The sequence below is a fragment of the Rissa tridactyla genome, chromosome 3 (assembly GCF_028500815.1).
Source record: "Rissa tridactyla isolate bRisTri1 chromosome 3, bRisTri1.patW.cur.20221130, whole genome shotgun sequence".
In the NCBI taxonomy this organism is placed as follows: Eukaryota; Metazoa; Chordata; class Aves; order Charadriiformes; family Laridae; genus Rissa; species Rissa tridactyla.
This window is the reverse complement of record NC_071468.1, coordinates 94,111,539-94,133,344: the sequence shown is the minus strand read 5'-3', so window position 1 is coordinate 94,133,344 and position 21,806 is coordinate 94,111,539. Positions and strand designations below refer to the sequence as shown.

At 42.8% G+C, this 21,806-nt stretch overlaps 1 protein-coding gene across 2 annotated transcripts; it reads right to left on the bottom strand.

The window, feature by feature from the left end:
• Positions 1-1,775: 1,775 nt before the first annotated feature.
• On the bottom strand, positions 1,776-20,202 carry OGFRL1 (opioid growth factor receptor like 1). 2 transcript variants are annotated; one of them, XM_054194932.1, is made up of 7 exons: positions 19,811-20,202; positions 17,786-17,872; positions 16,611-16,692; positions 13,380-13,458; positions 13,221-13,287; positions 12,933-13,078; positions 1,776-11,366 (listed from the first exon to the last, which is right to left on the bottom strand). In XM_054194932.1, exons 1-7 carry the CDS (start codon positions 20,081-20,083, stop codon positions 10,607-10,609), a joined length of 1,494 nt encoding a protein of 497 aa, XP_054050907.1. In that variant the 5' UTR covers positions 20,084-20,202; the 3' UTR covers positions 1,776-10,606. The 2 variants fall into 2 exon arrangements, with proteins under 2 accessions (XP_054050907.1, XP_054050908.1); XM_054194933.1 differs by having other exon boundaries at positions 16,611-16,689.
• Between the last annotated feature and the right edge of the window lie 1,604 nt (positions 20,203-21,806).

Here is a 21,806-nt window from a genome sequence, read left to right as displayed (position 1 = left end):
ACCTCAGGTGGGCTCTCTGTTTCTCAAGGGATGGTGGCCTTTCCTCGCTGCTCGGCATGGGGGTCACAGGCTTGTTCTCCTCTCAGCGGGTGAACAGAGCTTGGCACCAGGTGTCTGCACAGTTTAAGGGTGGGATAACAGCAAAGGCCTTCAAAATATGGGCACCGGTTCATAAAAGAGCCCCCAGAACAACTAACAATGCACCAATAGGCCATTACATGTCATTAGAAAGTGCAAGGAAGAAACCAGGGAAAAGACTGCTTCTGCTTTAGGAAAGGGAGCAGCAGCTGAGCAGGGAAAAACACAGTGAGCAGCAGAGTGAGGCATCTGCTGTGGCCTGGAGAGTAACACCTTCACCAGGGTTGGGCAGCGTGTAGCCCACGGTGGCCGCCTGGGGCTGGAGATTGCCTCGAAACTCAACTACCTTATAGCGGGACCGAATTTGGGGGTGGGGAAGAGAAAGCAGATGCCCACTTCAGGTCAGGCTTTCCTCACTGAGGATCTCCTGGGCGTGACCACCCTCACCACAGTGACTGTGGCCATGAAGGACCGTGGGCACCAGTGCCACCACACAGGTCAGCTCCGTGGTGTCAGGCATGATCGCTGAGCAGGGATGGCTTTGAGTCTGCAATGGCGGTGACTGAGGATAAGTAAAAAGCAATCACCAGTCTGGGGGGGTGGAGTTGATGCATGTCAGCATAGCAAAGGTTTGTTTTACAGTTTAAACTGTAAAAAAGGTGCCATTTTCACTGTGTCCTTACTGTAAAAGAAAAAAGAAAAAAGAAAAAGAAAGAACTCTTATTTTTCTAGTGAAGAGTTAAAATGTTCTCTAGATGCAGAGAAACCCTTCATAGACTTCGTGAGAGCACTCATTATTTGAGTATCAGCATTAGGTGCCTTGTAGTTTTGGAAAATTCTACTACATTTCTGCATTTTTAGTTAACTAAGTACTACAGATTTGCCTCCAAGTGACTGAGGGTCCCGTGTTCTCAGTATTAGTTCTCAGAAGTAATTCAAGGCACTAAATTCAGCTGCCAGTTTGGAAGCAGAAAATTAGAAGCTTCCTTGTTTAAGCTTTCAAAGGAAATTGGAGAAGTGAAAATGTGAGGTTTCTTTTTTTTTTTTTTCTATTTCTATTCTGAAATTTGAAACAGCTGCCACAAAATGTTTATAACCATACATAGTGCTCAATAAACGTCTAAACCTGGAAGGAACTATGCATGAATTATGTCTGATTTATACATTAAATAAAAATAGAAAGAGCCAGTTGAATTTTAAATGTTCTTCCTACATTCAGTAAAGCCTTGAAATTACGATGTCTATAGAATATTGCCTGCAAAAACGTCTAATGCATTGCATATACTGTATCAAAATATTTTGAAATCATTGCAAGAGTTTATCAGATATGGCAAATACTTGGGCATAGTTAAATCTTCATAAATTGGCTTTTCATAGGGAGAATTCTTGGAAAATAATTTCATTTTTAAGCTCAACCTGTAACATGCAGACCAAGATTAGCCATAAGGAAAGGTCTGAGCCGCAAGTAATTGCTGCAAGTAATTGCACTTGGGAAGGTCAATGAACACACCAGGTGCATAAGTTAGACTGCAGGAACCAGACCCCAGCAGTGAGGCAGAACAAGCCCTCGCCCAGCCCTGGACCCCGGCCATGAGTGTGGCTGATCCCAGGCCAGCTCTGAGAAGGTCAAATCTTCAGCTCATCTCCTTCTGGGGAAACAAGCACGTTTGATTACAGCATCTATGAGGACAGGCTGAGTTGGGGTTGTTCAGCCTGGAGAAGAGAAGGCTCCATGGAGACCTTATAGCAGCCTTCCAGTACCTAAAGGGGGCCTACAGGAAGGATGGGGAGGGACTCTTTATCAGGGAGTGTAGTGATAGGATGAAGGGTAACAGTTTTAAACTGAAAGAGGGTAGGTTTAGCTTGGATATAAGGAAGAAATTTTTTATTGTGAGGATGGTGAGACACTGGAACAGGCTGCCCAGAGAAGTTGTGGATGCTGCATCCCTGGAGGTGTTCAAGGCCAGGCTGGATGGGGCTTTGAGCAGCCTGGTCTAGTGGGAGGTGTCCCTGCCCAGGGCAGGGGGTTGGAACTAGATGATCTTTAAGGTCCCTTCCAACCCCAACCATTCTGTGATCTTTGAAGAGGTGGGAGCAGGGCCATGCTACGACCCTGATCCCAGACTCTTCTTGGCTGGCTCTCTGGGCCAGCCAGGAGTGACAGCCTTCCAAGGTGGGGACAAAACCAGGGACTCTGATGTTTCTAAACACCCACTCTTCCTGCCCCCACTGAAGAAAGCCAGGCTTTAAAGAACAGGCTTCATGGAGCTCATGTGCAACTTTCACATTGGGTACAAACAAGTCACTAAAGTCATACTACAGTTTTGACTACAATGAAATCCACCTCAGAAGATATGTGAAGGTAACATTTAAAAAGCAGTGTCATTACAGATCTTTATTTAGTCACAAAATACTTTGGTAGATGCTTTTGCCGCTTCTTTGGAGGATTATTTTTAAACTGCAGATACTCTTCAATCACACTTACCCATTTAACTTTGAAGTGATAATACTTGGCCTGTTTGACCCCAGGGAGTGAAGATATTTAATATTTTGTCTTCCAGTTTATTACCCAGCCCAGGCAAACAAAGCAAAATAAATCCATTAAAATGTAATTTTAAGATGACTATTCCCAGGTTTTGTTAGGTAAATCACATTTTTGCAATTAACGTGATCGTTACAAACACTTTAGGCCCTGCTCAAGATCACCCGCGTATATCAAAATAAAATATTCTCATCCCAATTTTATGGCACAGCTCTGTTAGAAAAATATTACAGCAAAACAACAAAATCAAAACAAAACCTTGCAGTTTAACTCCCTAAACAACAGAGGTAGTTTAGATTTATTTCAGACATCTCCACTACCGCTCTATGCATAATAAAAGTGCTTGCCAACTCTCCTTGCACAAACACAGTGCTGTCATCTCAGTCCTTCCTTGCCGTCTGCTCTTCCCACCAGCGCAGAAGCCCCGTCACCTGAAAATTTCCTAGATTTTACCCCCCCCAAAAAAGCAAAGTAGGTGAATGTATGCCCTGACAGACATGCATATATTTCCATCCAGCATCACATTTTTGTGGAGGTGGTGACAGAGCAGCTGGCTCCCCAACTGACCCAAGGGCACTGACAGATGTTGTGTTCCTAAGTGGGTGCCTGTCCCTTTGGCTGGGGGATGCAGCAGCCAAGGCTGGTCCCATCACCAGGTGCTGGACCTATCACCCTCTTGGTTCCACCTCCACCAGAAGCTGGTTTGTCTTAATTTAACTAGGGACAGCTAGATTTGGGATATCAGTTTATGCTCTTAACCTTGTAATGAGCCCCAAGAAAACTTTTCAGAAGTTTTGGCACCCATGAGTGTCACACAGGAAGGATCTGCTTACTGCAGACGTGCTCAAAGTCTGGAGTTGCTGGTACAACAGCCAGCAACATATCTAACTGTCTCCATGCATCCCTTTAGCCCTGAAGTTTACCCTCCAAAGGCAGAAGAGGGTACCTAACTGCCCTGCAGCCAGTCTTTGCCCAGGAGCAGATGCACCATTGCAGTTACCTCAGGGAGCTGTAACTGAATTTTTTGGGGAAACCAAAACACAGACACATCTTGTTATTGCCTACCAGCTCAACCCCATCCCTGGGAGACCCGACAACATGGAAGTAAGTTAACACAGCCATGTTAACACCAAGCTTCATTTGAGACACGAACCACATATGAAGCCTTCCTTCCGCGTGAGGAGCGCCTGCTTCTTCTCACTTTGAGAAGACACATGTGAGAACAGGAAAACCTCTCCAAACCTGCTGGGCCCTTTGTAGAGCTACATAAATCTGCAGTCCTACCGTGCAAGTAACAGCTTACGGCAAAACTGGGGGGAAAAGGAGCTGAAGCCACTCCATTCTACAGCTTCAGCACAGGATAAATACAACCAGCAGGTTAAATGTTTCCCTGCTAAGCCCAAGCAGCTGTAGCCAGTTGCTGGCACTGCTCTGGAGGGTTTCTGCCTGCACGATCTTAATGGATATTTTACCCTTTTAACATTAACAGTGTCTTCGTGGTATATATTTTTCTGAAATTAAAAAACAAAACCAGAACCCCAAACTTGGAGTAAAGCTCACTGTGGGCCTTCCCTTGTTCCTCTGCTATCCGTGGTGGGTTTGCCACTGACAACAAAAAAGGAGGACCAGAGCCTTTAATGCCCTACTTTTGAGTATTAATACATTTACAGAAGACTATACAAACAAGCGCCAAACAGCAATTACACATTATTAGAGCTATACGATATTTGTACATGTTGCTAAAACAATGCTGCTAAATGAAGAAGCTTTATTAGTTTAGAGGTTTTGGCTGCTGTTATTAAAAATATATTTACCTGAAAGGAAATCCAAGTATTTCATTTTACAAACGATTTAAAATATAGCAGTAAGCAACATAAACTATTGCTTTTTATGTTTATACAATTTTTTTGGCATAACACTGCCATACAGTTACAGAATTATAAAATATATCTTTATAGTGCATTACAAATCCAGAAACTGGTTACCACTCCTACCACATACATATGGTATTGGTACTACCAAACATGCACGGCATTCTGTAATTAAACACTGCAAAGGAATACAGAGAAGAGAGCAGGACCAACCATTCATAAAAACTGACATGTAGCTGTTCCATTTTGCAAGTTAAAATTGTTGGGGTTTGGTTTTTTTCTTTTTACTCCATTTTTTTCTTAGAATACATTTTAACAATGAAGTCTAAGATATTTCCAAATCTTATCAATCAGTGCAAAACTATACCTAATCATCTGTTGCTGAACTCAAACTATCTAAAGGGCAAACAACCATGGAATAGGTTAAAACACAGAAAAACGACCAACTAATGATTAGCAAACATGCTTCAGCAGATACCAAAAATAGAAGTGCCATAACCTTTTTTACTGCAAAACAATAATTTTCACATAGTTAGTCACAGTAGTAAATACATTCAGTATATTTCACAATAAACCTTATTTGATGAATATGCCACTAGACTTGTAAGCATGGTAGAATTAAAAAGTGCTGAGTTTCTAAGAGACTTCTTTCAGAACAATTTGCCAAGTCTCACATTTGTTATTTTATAGCAGTTTAATGCTTTTGAAAATAAATATAAAGGTGATAAGTGTAAAACCCCAGGAGGTCTCTATTTAATTGATCTCTACAGCTTTTGAACTATAGTTTAGGAGTCCATTAGGTATGGCATGTATTAAATATATTCTTGAAAATAAACTCTTGCTTTCCCCAATGGTCTTAAGTAAGCATACTTAAGAACACGGGCTGTAAAAGGAACACAGCTTTCAGGAAAAGTTCATAGGCAATACAGAGCACTGAGACACAATTTACATTCCCCTTGGAGAACTGCACCTAAATCCCTGTTAGTAGTGAATTGATGGTGTTGACTGTGACATGAAAGGAGGGCAGATTGTCCATGCTTAGGCCTTTTTGACCCATCCTTCATTTTCAGGCTTCGATGGCCATCAAAACCACCTTTTGAGCAGTTACCAATCGCAAATGGAACTGGGGATACATATCAAAATAAGTTACCAAAATGTGGAATGAGGACTATGAAAACCCCGGATAGTATTTCCGCCTTCTACGTGATCACAACATTACACCCATTGATGCTGGTGTCTCCAAATCCAGAGGTACCTTACTCAGATGCGGGCTAGGAACAGGTTTTGCTTTTGACTGATCTTGCTTTTACACTGATAGAAAAGGCAAAAAGTCTGTTCTGCAGTTTGAATCTGACTTTTAATACTTCATACAAAAGGATTTATGTGTAAAAAATTATTCAGAAGGGACAGGTAAGATAATATTGTCATCAACATAGGACAGGTTTTCTGCCTAAGCAGACATCATACGCCTAAGGACAGAAACAGGGGACCTGCCTAAGCAGGTATTCTATCATTAGAAATTCCCACAGCTTTTAAAAACTGACTTGAAGTGGATTACTGTTCATCTTGCAGTGCTTTCAGTAACTCTGTTCAAACGCACTAGCAATTCCTGAATAAACAGATCTGAGACAAACAAGAGATTACTTTTTCCACACAAAACAAAGGATTGTGGAGGCTGAGAGGAACCATGAGTTCAAAAATGGAAAAACGTGGTTACCTTATCTGTCCTTTGTTTCACACCATCTGTTGGTAGCCACTGCTGGAGGCAAGACAGAAGGCTAGACACATCTTTGGTTCTGATCCACACTGGTAGTTCTTAGGACAATGTACATCATTAGCACGATATTTTCACACTTTTATTAATGGCAAAACTTACTTCACATACTTGCGTCTTTTTCATAAATACAGCTTTTGTCATGGAAATTCAATTATATGCTACCTGTAGAAGTATGCTGTAATAAGCGTTACATATTCACTTAAACATAGATACCTTAGTATAATTTGTGATTAGTACCATCACAACTGCCAGGAAAAGAAAGGTGCAAAAAAAAATAATTTTCAATTAAATATTCTTTCATTTAAAATTAAATTTCAATTAATACATACATTTTATTTAAAAAACAAGCAAGAGCTGTTTTCCATTTCAATCTAGTAAATCTCCCTTCACTTACCTTACTGGAGCATCCATCAAAATTACAGAAAGCTTCTAAGGCCTGTAAACTTCCTGGTTATAGCACAGGTATATGCAACTGCAGATTATTAGAATTATCCTGGAACAATTTAAGGAGGCTTACACTAGATCACGCGAAATATCAACTATGACTATACAAATACCAAATACACCAGACTGCTGCAATCTTAGAGCAGAAAACTGAGGAGTTGGCCAAGGCAGGGAACAGCTCTCAAAGGCTTATTGCAAATATTTTTAGCATCCTTCAGGAGCATGCCTTTAAATAGGAGCAATATGGACACCAAAGAACTCAGTTCTGCCCCTAGATACGTCCACACGCGAAACTGCTCTTCTTATCTGGATGGTCTGTGGTGCACACCTCATGTACCTGAGCTTTCAGTCTCCACGCCAACACAGTATCAGGTACCGAGGCACAGTCCCATCCTGGACAGTAGGGCACAGAGCTGTAACTGATCTTAAAGTGCTGCATTTCTGCACGATTTGTGCCATTGCCTTCACGCGTGTGTGTGTACTCAGTAACATTTTGTCGAGTTGTGCATTCGTATCCCCTCACCATAGGACACTTAAAATCAAATTTATAGCTGTGTCTATGTACACACTACTCCCACTTCACAGAACCAGAGGCTACTCAGATGTACTTATTAGGGAAGAACCCCTGCGTGTGAGGTTCTGTTCAATTAATAAATGAATAGCTCAGATTCTTGTAAAATACTGGGCCAAAATACATTATTGTAGTAAGTACACAGAAACCCCTGAACACTGAAGCGCATAGCGAGACAAAACCACATTTACCAGTGAGCAAACATCCTGACTTTTTTTACACATCCGCAGTTTCTGAAGTAATGGTTAACTAACTAACTACTGACATTTATGAGAATATAATCATTTCAACATACATTGTACTGTAAACCTGAGAGCCAGTACTTAGAAGCTTCAAGCAGAGGGTGCTTCTGTTGCTAAGGCCATGATTCTGGAATGAAACGCATACAGTGCACCCAGTCGATCCTCACAAATCTCAATGGGATGCTACACTGCACGATTGTCCGGCAATGAATCCTTCTTTTAAGCACTTGCAAGATCAGAAGAAACAACTCCCTCCATGAAAAGAACGATAAACCATCACAATTTACATAGAGCAGAATTTGTTAGTTAAAGCTGAAGTGTCCCAGGGGAGTAATTCTGTTGACAAAGCTGTAAGACAAAAGATTAGAGAGCGCAGGAGCCCACCTGACACAAAAAACCTCACTTACCTAATCCCTATAGTTCTTTGTAGGCAATTGGTATGCCACTACTCTTCTCACTTCTACGAAAACCGATAGAAATATACTGAGTTGCAGATTTAAAAGAAAAAATAAAAAATTGCAGAGTTAATAAGGATATGAGACGCAAAGTTCTTGACTATATTTTCAGATAACACTGGGCCCTTAATGCAGACAACTCTGTCAGATTAAAAGTACATTAAGTACTTAATTAAAAGTGGAGAACCAGCAAGCATGTATAGGTGAAAGCGGTGTCACAGTAACAGAATACCGTACTGCAGAGAAATCTTTTGGACATCCCAAGAGCTTTCTGGTTTAAAATTACAGCAAGATTTCCCTTTTTTTTTTGTTCAGTAGATAAAGATCTCCTGAGGTCGCTGATGTTCAATCAAATTACAGTATAAATATAATAACACCCCCAGCATCCCTATGTCAATTGAACACTATGCTTTTTTTTTTTTTGAAGTGTTTAACCTTAATACTAAAGTCCATAAATCGAAGGCTCTGTACAATTTACCTACCTTATAGTTATATTCCTCATACACAGGGTATAAATTTTCCCTATGCCATTCAAGAAATAACTATGTAAAAACAACACTATTAAGTTGGCACGGTGAGGCACTCAAGATTTCAAAAGTCACAGGCAGCACGTAAAGTTGTCTTCCCTGTGCATACACATGGGGTCAGAGTCCTTACCTACACTGACCAATTTCGTCTCAGGGTTTCCTGTCCCCTTCTGCTCTGAAGGTGAGAGGCAAACACAGACAAGGGGATCCTAGTTCAAATCCAGGGCATCATAAAAGGCTCCTCAGCATCTTTCCCGCTTGAAAGAGGCGGGGGCTGCGGGAGGAGTTCTCTGGGGCTCTTCTGCTCAGACAGACTTAATACCTCCTTGACCAATCTGGGTTACCCTTAAAAAAATCCATGTACATATGCTCCTTTCCTTACAAGTCAACACAGGAGGAGGAGGAATACATATTCCTTCTTCCCTGCCTCTTTAGGATGGAAAGAGCCTAATCTTTGGTCCACGGGTACTAAGATCTCTAACTACCACTCTATTCAATCCCAAGAAAGAGCGCTACCTGGCGAAAGCAACGGAGGATGCACTACGAGGATGGGAATTAATGAAACAGAAAAATAGAAGACATGTTGTCTATGCTCTGAAACCCCTGAAGACTTTGTCATTTTGAGTTATAAGACTTGAATGAAGTCCTGTAGCACTCTGACACTCAAACTGCAGTCAGTCACTTGTCTCGTAACATTTCATCAAAAATACATTAAAGGCAGTGGATAATATATACACTTTTAAATAGAAAATACATACAGAAGTTTTAGACTATTTTAGGACCGTAGAAAGTGTGAGTTCTACCTGCATTATTTTTTAATTCATATTCTACACAATTAACTTGCTGAGTACTATCTTGTTTGACCGAATGGCATGAAGGCAGAGGAGGCTATTCAGGAAAAGCAGACAGTCCTTCAGTGAAGAAAGCTGGGAAAGATCTTATTTGGGAAATTCCTACCTGCTGGGTTCCAGCTAAGCCGGCAGACTGGCCTGCCCCAGGTTTCAGCCCATGAGCAAAATAGCATTAAATTGTGAAAGACCTCTGATAGAGAGCAAAGAGAGGAAATGGACAGCTGGAAGGAAGCATCAGGACGGCCTTCCTCTCCCAGACCAGCAACAGGGCACTCAGCATTGTGCAGACTTCACCCAAAACTGCCCAAGTTCAGCTAAGATCCGGCTGGACGTGCCTGGTGACATTTTCTCTGATGGCTTTGATGACTAAGCAGTGCTTTGTGGTGAAGACGCTGCTTTTCAGCTGTCCAGAGGCTTTCCAGGAGCTGAACCCAGCTGGGGGAATTGTTTTATTACAGCTGATCAGCAGAGAGTTTTCACACTGAGACCACATCGAGTCATCAAAGAGATCCCTCCCCACAAATTAGTAGTAGTAACAAATGAGGCAAGAGAAGGGAGAACTTAACAGGGACTAAAAGGAGCCTAAAGTGCAACTTCCCTTGTACCCGAAAGCTGTCGATACAGTTTCATTGTAAGTCAAACTTTTATTCAATGTCCAAGGATACCCAGCTGCATAGGACATTTTGGTATGTTACTATGTGTCTCCACCAAGGATGCTAATCTAAGATAAAAGATGCTGTGCAAATACCGCCGTTAAACATGAACAGAGTTCCTAAAAAATATACCCACTAGGGAAAAAACTGTGCTCTTAAAATAATTTCTAGTCATTTCATAAAAGGAGATCAACACTTAAAGCATATTAAAAGAAACTTAAAAATTCGGATGTTCCAAGGCTTTCTAGTAAGTTATGCTTTTTTTTTTTTTTTTAAAGAAAAAAATACTGGATGAATTTAATGGCAAAAAAATAGATAAGCTTTTCTATGCAATCTGTCTGGAAAAGATAATAAATGTCTTTGCTTTGAATATACATGATTGTTTTAAAGAGCCACACCTGGCTGACTGCTGATAAACTGAGGTTGAAAAAAATAAAATTCATTAACCTAACAGAAGCCTGATCTGATGCACTTGCAACAAGCATAGTCTCATGAACATTTTATATTACACTAGATGGAAATTTCAACCAAAATGAAGGAACAATGAATAATTTGCTTCATTCCATACGAAACATAATGATCATTAACCTCAGACTCATGATCTGAGCTCATCCTTGTTTTTTGTGGTGGTCCCCCCTGAAAGCGTATCCTTATCAAGGTTATCTTGTAGATCTGCCGACGCGTTATTTGAAGAATTCTCAGTGTCACATGGATCTTTCTCTATAGTGCCGGGGTGATTTCCACAGTCATGGATCAGGTTTTCACCACCGTTTTTGGCATGAGAGGCGTCGTCCTTTCCATCTGAAGTATCATGAATTTCTTCTGATTTTGAAAGCTGACCGGTATCAGTATCACTGTGCTTTTCGCTGCTGTTCTGCCTAACAGCATCACAGTTCATTTCTTGTTCATCCTCGTCATGTTCTTCCCCATTTTTTGCGAGTTCTACCTTCCTTTCTTCAGTTGTTTTACCAGCTGAGCTTCCGATTGCCGATGTATTCTTAGGCTCTTTTGGTTTCTTATGCTTAGAAGTAAAACTATTGTGAATAGAAATTGGAGATGCTGGCTTTTTATTTGTTTTGCTTCCATCTGACTTCTGTTTTCTTGGGGGTCCCCAGATAAAATGCTCTGAGGGCATATAATGTTGCTGGGCAAATCTCAGGAGTTTCCTCCTTTCTCTTCGGTCTCTAATAGTATACACAAAATATTCTAGAGCACTTTGCTTAATGTTGGGAATGGTATCTTCCACGAGAGCTTCATGGAGAATAAATTTTACCAGGGGAGATTTGAAACTCTCATATCCAAGCTCACCAAGACTTTTCAGAATTCGAGTGATTCTCAAGTAGTTGTGCTGAGACCTTTAGAAGAAAAGGGTGAAAAAATTCCATTGAATCAGAAACAAAAACCACCTTACAGATACAGAACTGGAACTGCAACTCCTCACTCCTTTTTATCACTCCAGGTGTGTACTTCAGGCTTCCTGTACTTTCATTTCTCACAGCTGCTAAAGCTTGTTAGCACCTCCTTTGCTAGGATGTTGTGAGTGAAAATTAGTGTGTGTAAAATGCACTGAGGCAACAGGCTGAAAAATAAATAAAAATCAAAGCGTATACTGATTTTCATTCCTTCTGTTGTATGTATTCTTTCTGAGGAGAAAACCCAGTCAACTTTATAAAATATGGGGTTTTGTGGTGTATTGCAGTAATACAGATACAGAACAGGATTCATGAAACTTCACTTTAGCTATTTAAAAGCTGGGTCTCCAGTCTAGACTCGCTACCTACACTTCTGATACACTCGGTGCTGGGAAAAAAAACAGGCACCTCTGGAGAGCAAGTCCCACGGTCGTAAGAAGCGCCTAAGATAAATGGAACAAACTGTCTTCTGGAAGTGCTTGTGAAGAGCTCTTTCCCTCATAAAGTACACCTAAGTAAACAGTAAAATTTAAATGCCCAAATTTTACATGGCTAAAGGTAGGTAAAAAGAGTCGCAATTCCTGACTTAGAACTGTGTTAACTCCTGACTGGTGAGAATATAGGAATTACAGTGTAAAAGTGTGCAGTGCATAACATTTGGGCTTCCTGAAACCCTGTTTTATCTGTGGCCTGAGTCTGAGCCCACACCCATACTGGCTCATAGAATATTTAAGTAAAATTAATAACAAATTATTCCCATTATTCACCCACAATTATCCATCAGAAATTATATCTACAAGCTTCCATTTGGACAGGAGAACAAAATACTGCAAGAAAACAATCTTCACCTCTAAGATCAGAGGTATTACAAAAGCGATCATAAGATTTGAAAAGAGATTTTGATACAATTAATCCACATGGGACAAAATTCAGTGCAAACTTACGCTCTACACAATGCTGACAAAAAGCAATAGATGCAATTTGCTGAAAGTTGGGCTACAGTTTGACTTAATGAGTGTCTAAACCTCTCCAGTTAAGCACTGCAATTAAAAAGTATTAAATACATAATATTTCATGTTTTGAGGATGTAGTGAAATCTTACTATTTAGCTTCCATACAGGTGTGGAGAATTTGATTTTTCTCAAAAAGAAATGTGAATACAAAGATAAGCCACTCTCTCTTTCCAAGTGAGAAGCAGCACTTTGGGATCAGGTGAAAATGCACTCAGTAGCATGACAAACAATCTAATTTGGAACTGTGATCTTCTTCAGCACCATCTGAAGTTGTACTTTCAGGGAATTCAATGATGTCAGTTAGACTGGTAACAGGCGAGAAGCACAACCAAAAAAAAGGGGAAGGAGAAACACACACATACAGGCACAAACCAGGCACTGACTATTTCTTTTTCCTGGCAATCTTTGGAAAATGTATCTTCCCTTTCTCTAGAAAACAAAAGGCTAAAGAGATTTTGTGGCAATTCCAGAGAGTGGAGTGCATGTCATTACTTACTCATTCAAATGTTGAAATCTTTCTTGCCAGTTAGCAGCTCGTGCTACGTTTCCAGTTTTATCAATTAGTTTTATTCCAAAAAACTCCAACATCATTTTGTAAGCCAAAAGGAACCTTCTAATTGCTTCTTTTGTTTTCTTGAATTCCTAATAAACAAAGAATACATCCAAAATTCTAAGTGGCACTAGAGCGAGTACTTCTGCATTGTATAAAACAACTCTACATAACAAAAAGTAGTTATGTATCAAAATCAATGTCATGGTTTGTATTGAGCTCAATTTGTGTTACCTCAATTTCATATGTAGTTAATTCTTTAGCATAGAAGTTCAGACCTTGTTCCCTCAGTGGGAAAAGCCTGTTAAAAGAAAAAGCACATTATGGCTCACAGTATATGAACACTTAATCAAAATAATGTTTTGAAACAGAAATAGGTAATAAGTGACCAACCACTGTATGTAAGTGTGGTTATGTTCCAGTTTTTCATAGTCTCCTTTCCATTTATTTAGGACTTCTTCAATATAAACCCCTGCATAAAAATAATTTGAAAACTGTTAGGGAGCCACCAAAACCAGCATCCATACACATAAAGTACATGCCATGTTAACATAGTGATAGAATAAATACTTGAACTCCCTTGCACATAGGATGTGAAATAAGGTCTATTACAGCCATAATAAATTCATTTTGATGTAAAATTAATTTAGGTACTAAAACTTAATTACAGATTTATCAAATTTCAATATAAACAAAACAAGTGGCTTATACCAAGTTCCTTACCAGCAGAGAGTATGTGACAATAACCTCTGTAAAATATACTTCCTCAAAAGTTCTCATGTCCTAGATCCCTTTACCACACTGACTGGTAATTAGCAAACCGCTCACATAAAATATTGCATCGTGAATCACCTGTCCTCGCTTTAAGATGACAAAACTCTGCATGTATACATATATAATCTTAGTAGAACAAAGCCTCAACTCTCTAAGAAATCTCCCATTCCAGGAATCTCTCCAGCTGCAAATAACATTACAATTGGGAAATCTTTCGCAATTAGCTGTGGCCGAGAGTCCTGCTGCTATTGCTATGAGTTTGACCTGGGGTTCTCAGGCCTTTCTCAACAAATAAGAATTTCAGCTTTCAGTGGCCTCAAAACAGTTGTGGACTTCAGTCAGTTCCTCTTGGAAAGACACAGTGATAGAAAAAGAGGACGAAGTACATGTAAAAGAAAATTAATCATTCTTCGCACTGAGACAGCATTCAGGCAATTCAGTGATGGGCGAGGGCACTTTTCCAGGCACTGCACAAATACGCAAAGTACACAAAAGGATGTTCTTTGTTCCAAACCCTGTACAGTCTCTTTCCATGAATGAACAATCAATGTTAGCCTGTTTCTACTCTGAAACCAACAACAGTTTTACCACTGCCACACGGTGTCTCCCAAAGTCAAGTAGCACAGGAGTGACCAGAGCCTTGGGTGTAGATAGTCTCCTATTATACATTTGAGACCTCTCTTCTTCCCCCCAGTGAAAATTTCCACTGGGGTCTCAATGACAAAGGAGAACTCATTTCGTACTTTTCTTCAAGAAATGGAGAAAGCAGCCAGTCAAAGGGGCTGCTAAGAACGTGGGGTTTCCAGTGCAGACAAGGTTGGAAAAGGACCCTGCAAAGAGGACCTCCTGCCACCACCGCACTGTATCCAACCTACATTCCAGATACTGGAAAACTTGCTGCTCAATTCCAGGGAAGTCAGAATGAGTCAGAACCACAAGCTAAATCTGTAGGTCATGGAATTAAACTTCAGAACCAGTATTGCGCTAGAAATGTCTTTTTAATAACATTCCCCAGTATCCAGTCCCTAAGGTGGGAGCTTTGACTCCCTCTGAACACTCTCACAGATCTACAGACTTAGGTCACGGTGGTGGCTGCTCTTTCCCATTCTCAATAAAAACGTCTACATAACCAGAGCTCACACCCATCAACACTTCCGCCTCCGTGGCCTATCAGCCACCTTTGACACTACCAACTGTGGTCTGCTCCAAAAATATTAGGAGAAATTTTATTCTTTACATATTTTAGGAGGGAAGCCCTCCTCTGGTTTTCATGACTATCTCTTCTTGTGGCTAACCGTCTTGAACTGCTCCTTCATTTTACACCTTAAAGGATCCTTCCCCTTCCCCCCCCAACCTATTCTGGCTTTCAGTTTCAGGTGGTCCTCAGGTTCACACGGACCTCAGTGCCCTTCTCTTTCTTTCTGTATCTGTTCTCTGTGTAACGTCTCCTGAATTTGCTACCTCTGTACTGGTAATTCACAGATCTAACTCTTCTTCCAGTCAAGCTAAAAACACAGTCTTCAGCATCTCAAGATAAAGTTCAAGATGATTAAAACAATGGTCGTATCTTTCTTTCACATAACCTGACTTGTTTTCTCACTTGCTAAGGATATTATTACTATCTTGCCTATAAACAACTCTCACATTCAGCCTTGCATGTACAAGTTTATGTCCTTCTATATAACATTTCTTCCCATCCAGCTTCCTATCAGAACTTTGTCATTTTGCATCTCAACATCCTTTTTCCTGACTTTGAGAAGTGCCCTCTTGTCACACTTGTATCTATCTACCTTGAATGCTGCTGGTAAGATCGTGTTTCTAGACTGCAGCTTTTTTTATATTGCCTTTTTTTTTTTTCCACTTTTGCATTCTTCCATTGTGAAGCCCTTTTCTGTAACATCAGACAAAAACTATCCGCCTTCACTTCCAAAGCCTTTTGTGACCTGTCCCTTCCTACCTTATCAGAACCCATTTGTTCCTATGAGACTGATCCTGCCTCCGACAGGATCCTGCCTCCATGGCAGGCTCCACATCTCACTTCTGTACTCCAATGTGCACTTTGGTGCTTCCTCTCAAGCTGCTCTCATGCTGAGGGGATCTTTCCGCAAATACCTTCAAAGTAACCTCCTCATCATTCTTTCAAAACTCTCAAAAGCTTATTTTTGGCCTGCAAAATTTTTTGTGCCAGTGGCTAAGCTCTCATGTGCCAAGATTCCTGTCTACCATTCTAACCAAGACTGGTTTATTGGCCTCCTTCTGCTTCCCCATCTGTCTGCTACTCTCTTGTCTCTCATACTTTGCTTGCAAACTCTCAGAGCAGGGTCTGTCCTTGCTCAGCTCATCTTGTGTTTGTGCAGAGCCTTGCATAAGAGGTTCCTGCTCCTCTACCAGAACCATTAGGGACTTTGAGAAATGATTTCATTATTGTTATTATAATAATCACACGAGGTGGTTACAACACATTCTTTTTCCCTTACATAGCACTAGGGATAACACCCATATCCCTGCCACTCCTAGTCAGGCAGCAAGAGTTTGTGCAGCACAGTGGAGCAACTTTATCTTTGTTTAATAAGAGGCAGTGCCACTTGTAAAAACAACACCCTGTATCACATCATGCTGAAAACGCATGAGAAAAGCACCACCTCCCTGGAGCGAAAGCGAACTCTGGTTTAAGCATAACCTGCTCCCATGTTATCAACATGTTAGTCCAACATGGGAGGTTCAAGTCGCACAGTATATAACTAAACACCTTTAATTTGTCAGCACCGCAGTTATGGCTACAGTTTCACTTTGTTACTATTATTAGTGAGCATTCTTTGGTTATCACTATTATTGCCACAGACTACTCACCATCAGGTTTAAAAGGGATTTTATTTTTGTAAAAGCGGAGATTACACAAGTCATTTTGATATCGAAGATCTTTAAAGTTCTGCTGAAAGAAAGGAAACGGGACATTATTAGTCTACAAAAACCTATCAAGACTATCCAGGAAGTGATACGGTGCTCTCTGAATAATTTAAGGACAAAAAAATTTCAGAAGTTTATGAAAACTGGGAATTCCTTAGAATTACTCATGTGCTTAAAGATTCAGTTTAAGGATCTGCAAGTTCCTTATCGTTAGTACCTTCTCCTACTGAGGCAGAGGTCAGAACAGCAAGACTAGCAGCACCTTGACTTCGGTCTCAAGGAACTTCCAAGATGCAAATAATAACAAGCCCAAACTCTATTAGCTGCCATCTTCAGTGTTCAAAGCACAAGCCTTCTTTAGCTCCTCCCGCTGTTCCCAGACTTACACATCTGTCCTGGTTTCAGCTGGGATAGAGTTAAGTTTTCTTTCTAGTGATGCTATGTTTTAGATTCGGTATGAAAACAATGTCAATAACACATATTGTTTTAGTTGTTGCTAGGCAATGTTTATACCATTCAAGGACTTTTTTCAGTTTCCCATAGAAGCTGAGAAGGAGCCTAGACAGAACAATGGAATGGCCGATGGAATATTCTATACCATAGACATCATGCCCATATATAAATGGGGGCGGGCTGAGGAGCAGGGATCCGCAGTCTCTGCTTCGGTCACGCTGGGCAACCAATTCACCAAGTGGTGAGTGATGCACATCTCGTACATTCTTTTACCATTATTATTATTTTCCTTTTCCATTACTGTTCCACTAAACTGTCTTCATCTCAACCCACAAGTTTGGGGTTTTTTTGTCTTTCCCTTCCTTTTCTCCCTCTTTTCCCTACCCTTCTGGGGAGGAAGGGGGAGTGAGCGAGCAGCTGCATGGTCCTTGTTGTTGGCTGGGGTTAAACCATGACAACACCTCATGTGTTTGCATGTACACCCAGGATGAAAAGACACTGCACTAATTTCATTCCTCTCCCACTGACAGATGTTGGGCCTCTGCATCAGCTTTTTGAGTCTTCTCATTTCTCATATTTATTAGGCACCATAAAGGTTTAGGAACGCTTGGGTTGTGTGCTCTCTTCTACTAAAAAGGCAATTTTAAACCATAAAGTATTCTTACTGGATACTGGTGTCGGTACTTGTATAAATCTCTTGCTGCGTAGAAGCTTCTCTTTGGCTTGGCTGTCAGCTCAGTTCCATCACCACTCTGAAACAGTTAGAAAGTAGATAACAACCATACACAAACACACCAAATAGTGAATTTGTGTAATATTAAAATAATTATTTTTCATGATGGATTTCAGCACTGTAAGCATACAGCAGTGCATGTATTTGCCTACTGTTTGGTCAAATGCTGAAAATCTCCCTGCTGAATACTTAACACCACACACCTTAAACCTAAATTAAAAAGTAAAATAAAATACAAAAGCAAGACTATGAAATATCCTTCCAACGAGACTGAATTTGATTTAAATCAACAGGTTGATTGTCATTTCCAAATGCAAGACTTCAAAGTAATCTAGCAAGTGCTAGGACAAGATGAAAGAAGTAACTGAACATGAAAATGCAGAGACACTACTAATTTTGAATAGGAAATCATACTATTTGCAAGGACTATTTGTCATGTGTACATTGACTTAATTGCTATCATTGCATCCGGGGGAAGAAAATGAGCAGTCATGGACAAGCTAAATTGCAGTCGTAACACCTTCTTGAACCATTTTCTACTATTTGTTTCTCAGAACTTAAATTTAAAGCCTAGTAATAAGCACCACTAAACCCCAAAACAGAAACCTGCTTAGAGAAAATACCTATGTACGAGAACTTGTACTGGCCCCCAGCTGTTTGGAAGCTGTGACCTGAAACAACCAGAGCCCATCAAGGTCAATGGAAATAATCCCACTGACTTCAGAGAACACTTGAAAAAGCTGCACGCATTGAGGAACAACAGAAAATGAAGCTTTAGTGTACAGAGACTTCAACTTGTTACCAACAACTTTATTTTCGTTGTGATTTCTTTATGACCATACTGCAGCAAAGACCTTTGTATTCTTCAGTCTCATAAAATGAGTCTCTACACTAAAACCAAAGGCCAAATGAGAAAAAAAAAAAAAAATTCATTCCACTCCTTGCGATACACATGTAATAGGTTAAAGTCAAGCCTAAAAAGGGAAGTTCCCTGTGACTGCACTGGACATTTGCCTTTATCATTACCCAGTCCATTGCTTATCAGTGGCACATTAATAACAAACAAGCATCTGTTTTCATTATTCCTTTTGCAAGACCAGCTTTGACCATACCTACAGGCAAAGCGTGCTCCCTCGAAAAAGCAACACCCGTTGACACTCGGTTACCAGGCATTACTATCGCCATGTATCAAGCAGAAAAGAGAAAAATGCTTATGCTTATTTAATTTTGCACGGTTTTTGAAGCAAACATAAACGTAATACATCTAACAGGCTGCAAAAAATAAGACCCAGCTGGTCCACCCTATATTCAATTCTAACTCCAACAAAATTACTGGCAAAGCAACCCTTTATTTCTTTAGGGTCGGCATTTTCAAAGGCTCTTAAAAAGACAGAAACTTGCTCTGACAATTCCTCACCTCGGACCCGCCGAGGAGTCACAAACCCCTTGCCACGCACCACCCGACACGCAGATACCTATTTATTTTTTTTAACCCATTTAATTACGAGGCCAAGTTCAAGACCGGGTTTAATTTAAAACAGAACCTCCCCGCGAAACAGCAGCAGCGGGGCTGACAACGGCTCCAAGGCCTCGATTTTCTGCCGAGAGCGGGTTACCGTAATGATGGGGGGCGGGGGGAGGGAGAGAAACCGGCTCGTTTCTACTTATCTGCAGCGCCGGCTGACCACAACCCGCTCCTCACGCCCGGGAAGGTCCCCCCGCCCCGGCCCGCAAAGCGGGGAAGGCGGCAGGCAGCGGGGCTGCCCCAGCCCGAGGGGCTCGGCTGGGCTCCGGGGAGCGGAGGCAGGATCGCCTGGCCCGGCCCGGCTCCGCAGGGCAGAGACACCGGCTGCAAGTGCCGCCCCACGCCCGGCCTTCCCCGGCCCGCCGCGGTCCGGCCTCGGGGCCCGCCGGGCAGGGCGAGGCGAGGCGGGGTCGCGCCCGGCGCTGGCGGTACCTGCTCGGGGCTGTTGGCGTCCGCCTCTGCCCGCTCCCCTTCCTCCGGCGGCGGGGACGGGGGCGGCGGGGGCTCCTGGGGCCGGCAGTCTGCGGCGGGCGGCTGGGCCGGCTCTTCCCCGCCTCCCGCGGCAGTGCACACCCCCTCCTGCCGCCGCGGCTCCCCGCCGGGCTCCGCCGCCGCTTCAGGCTCCGAGTCGGTCTCCCAGGTGGAGTCGCAGTCCTCCACCGTGGTGGGCTCCTTGAAGCTGACCCCGCTCAGCAGGCTGCCCATCGGGCAGAGCCGGGCCGGGCCCGCCGCTGCCGCCGCCCGGAGGCCGCGGAGGCCGAGGGCTAGGAGCGGCCGCGGGCTGCCTACGGCTGCGGCATGGCGGGGCGGGGCGGCGGCGGCGGCCGGGGCTGCTCCCCCGCCCGGCCCCAGCCCACGGACACGCGTAGAGGCGGAGCTGGAGGCTCCGGGATTTCCACGGGAGGCGCGACCGCCCCACAGCGCCCAGTGCGCCCAGCCCTGGCGGCGGGGACATGCCGGCGGTCCCAGCGCCGGCCGCCGCCGCAGCCCAGGGGACGGCCCGGGGGAAACCCGCTCTCTCGGCGGCGAGGTGTCGGAAATGTCCCCTTGCCAGGACGTGCGCTCCGAGGGGATTCCAGCCCGGCCTCCCCTAAAGGGTTTCGAGAAAAGCAAGCGGGTGCGGGTGTTTGTGGAGAAAAGCAAGCGGGTGCGGGTGTTTGTGGAGAAAAGCAAGCGGGTGCGGGTGTTTGTAGAGCAGGGGTGGCAGCTGCCATGGAGCAGTGGCCTGTGAAGGAGATGCTTATTTGGCGACAGGAGCAGGTCGTGTTGGCAGCAGCATGCAAAGACGGGGTGTCCACTCGACATGGGAAGGCTTGCGGTGAGGGGGATCTCCAAGAATATACAGGTGCCAGAGGAGACGGGACCAGAAGGGGCAATAGTGTGGAACTCAGCTTGTTTTAGCTGCTCCTAAAACCCCTGAGAGTTTGGGGATAAAACTGACATGACACTCAAGAACAGATTTGGCAGGGACAGTGTATTATATTTGGCTAGAGCATGCCTTTTGGACAGAAACAGTGCCTGGAGAGAAAACCTGATGAGCTGAAGGCTTAGCACGTTGTTCCAGTGGCTGCTGTCACCCTCACGATTAAAAACATGTTCTTCGTTTCTAACCTTCGTTTCTAACATGCTCACACTCTCAGATTTCTGCCTTTTCCTTAAAGACCATTCTTTATACCGGAATTTCTGTGGTGTCTGGTATATTGACTGCTCCTAAAGATAAGCACTATCATCAAGTCATCTCAGTCCTCTTTTTGGCAAACCAAACAGGTTGACCTGCTTCAGCCTCTCACCAAAAATTACCTTCCCCATTCCCTCACTCATTTTTGTGCCTTTTTTTTTTTCTGCTGGTGCTTCAATGTTTTAGCATCCTCTTCAAGTGCAGGTACCAACATTTCAACTGTATGTCAGGATCATCAGCGTAGAGACGATGTCATCTATATATTCTTGTTTCCCAATCCACTCTCTGTGAACTGAAAGATGATTTTAACTCAAGTTCCCATAGCATCATGCTTAGATGCATTCCTATCGCTCTCACGCATAACCCTCCTTCAGTTTCATTTCAAGTGTATGAGCTGTACACAGTGACACCAAGGACAGGACATTACGGGGAATACCCTGGTTCTCAGGTCCCTTGTTTCAGTTGCAGCTCACCGAGATGCAGCCAGAGCTGCATGGCTGAGCCACGAGCCTGTCCTAAGGCTCAGTCTGCCTCTGGTACCCATGCCTCTGCCTCCCCCCCCACCATTACCTGCCTTGGCCAAGACTGCTCTCCTCTGCTCTTCATAGAGATTAATAAAGTCCCTTCGGCCTTTCCAACAGCCCCTAGTCACCATCATGACAGCTGCTGCCCTCCTCAGGACCCGGCTTAGTCCATGAGCAAACCTGGTGGTCCCACCCAAGACCCCCACCCTGACATTCAGCCCAGCCC

Excerpts from the sequence above, each read along its gene's own strand:
- OGFRL1 (XM_054194932.1), bottom strand. The coding sequence starts at position 20,083 with ATGGGCAGCCTGCTGAGCGGGGTCAGCTTCAAGGAGCCCACCACGGTG. Across the intron at positions 16,693-17,785 it reads AGTACCGACACCAGTATCCA|CAGAACTTTAAAGATCTTCG; the intron begins GTAAGAATACTT and ends CCTTTCTTTCAG. Across the intron at positions 13,459-16,610 it reads AATCCCTTTTAAACCTGATG|GGGTTTATATTGAAGAAGTC; the intron begins GTGAGTAGTCTG and ends ATTTTTATGCAG.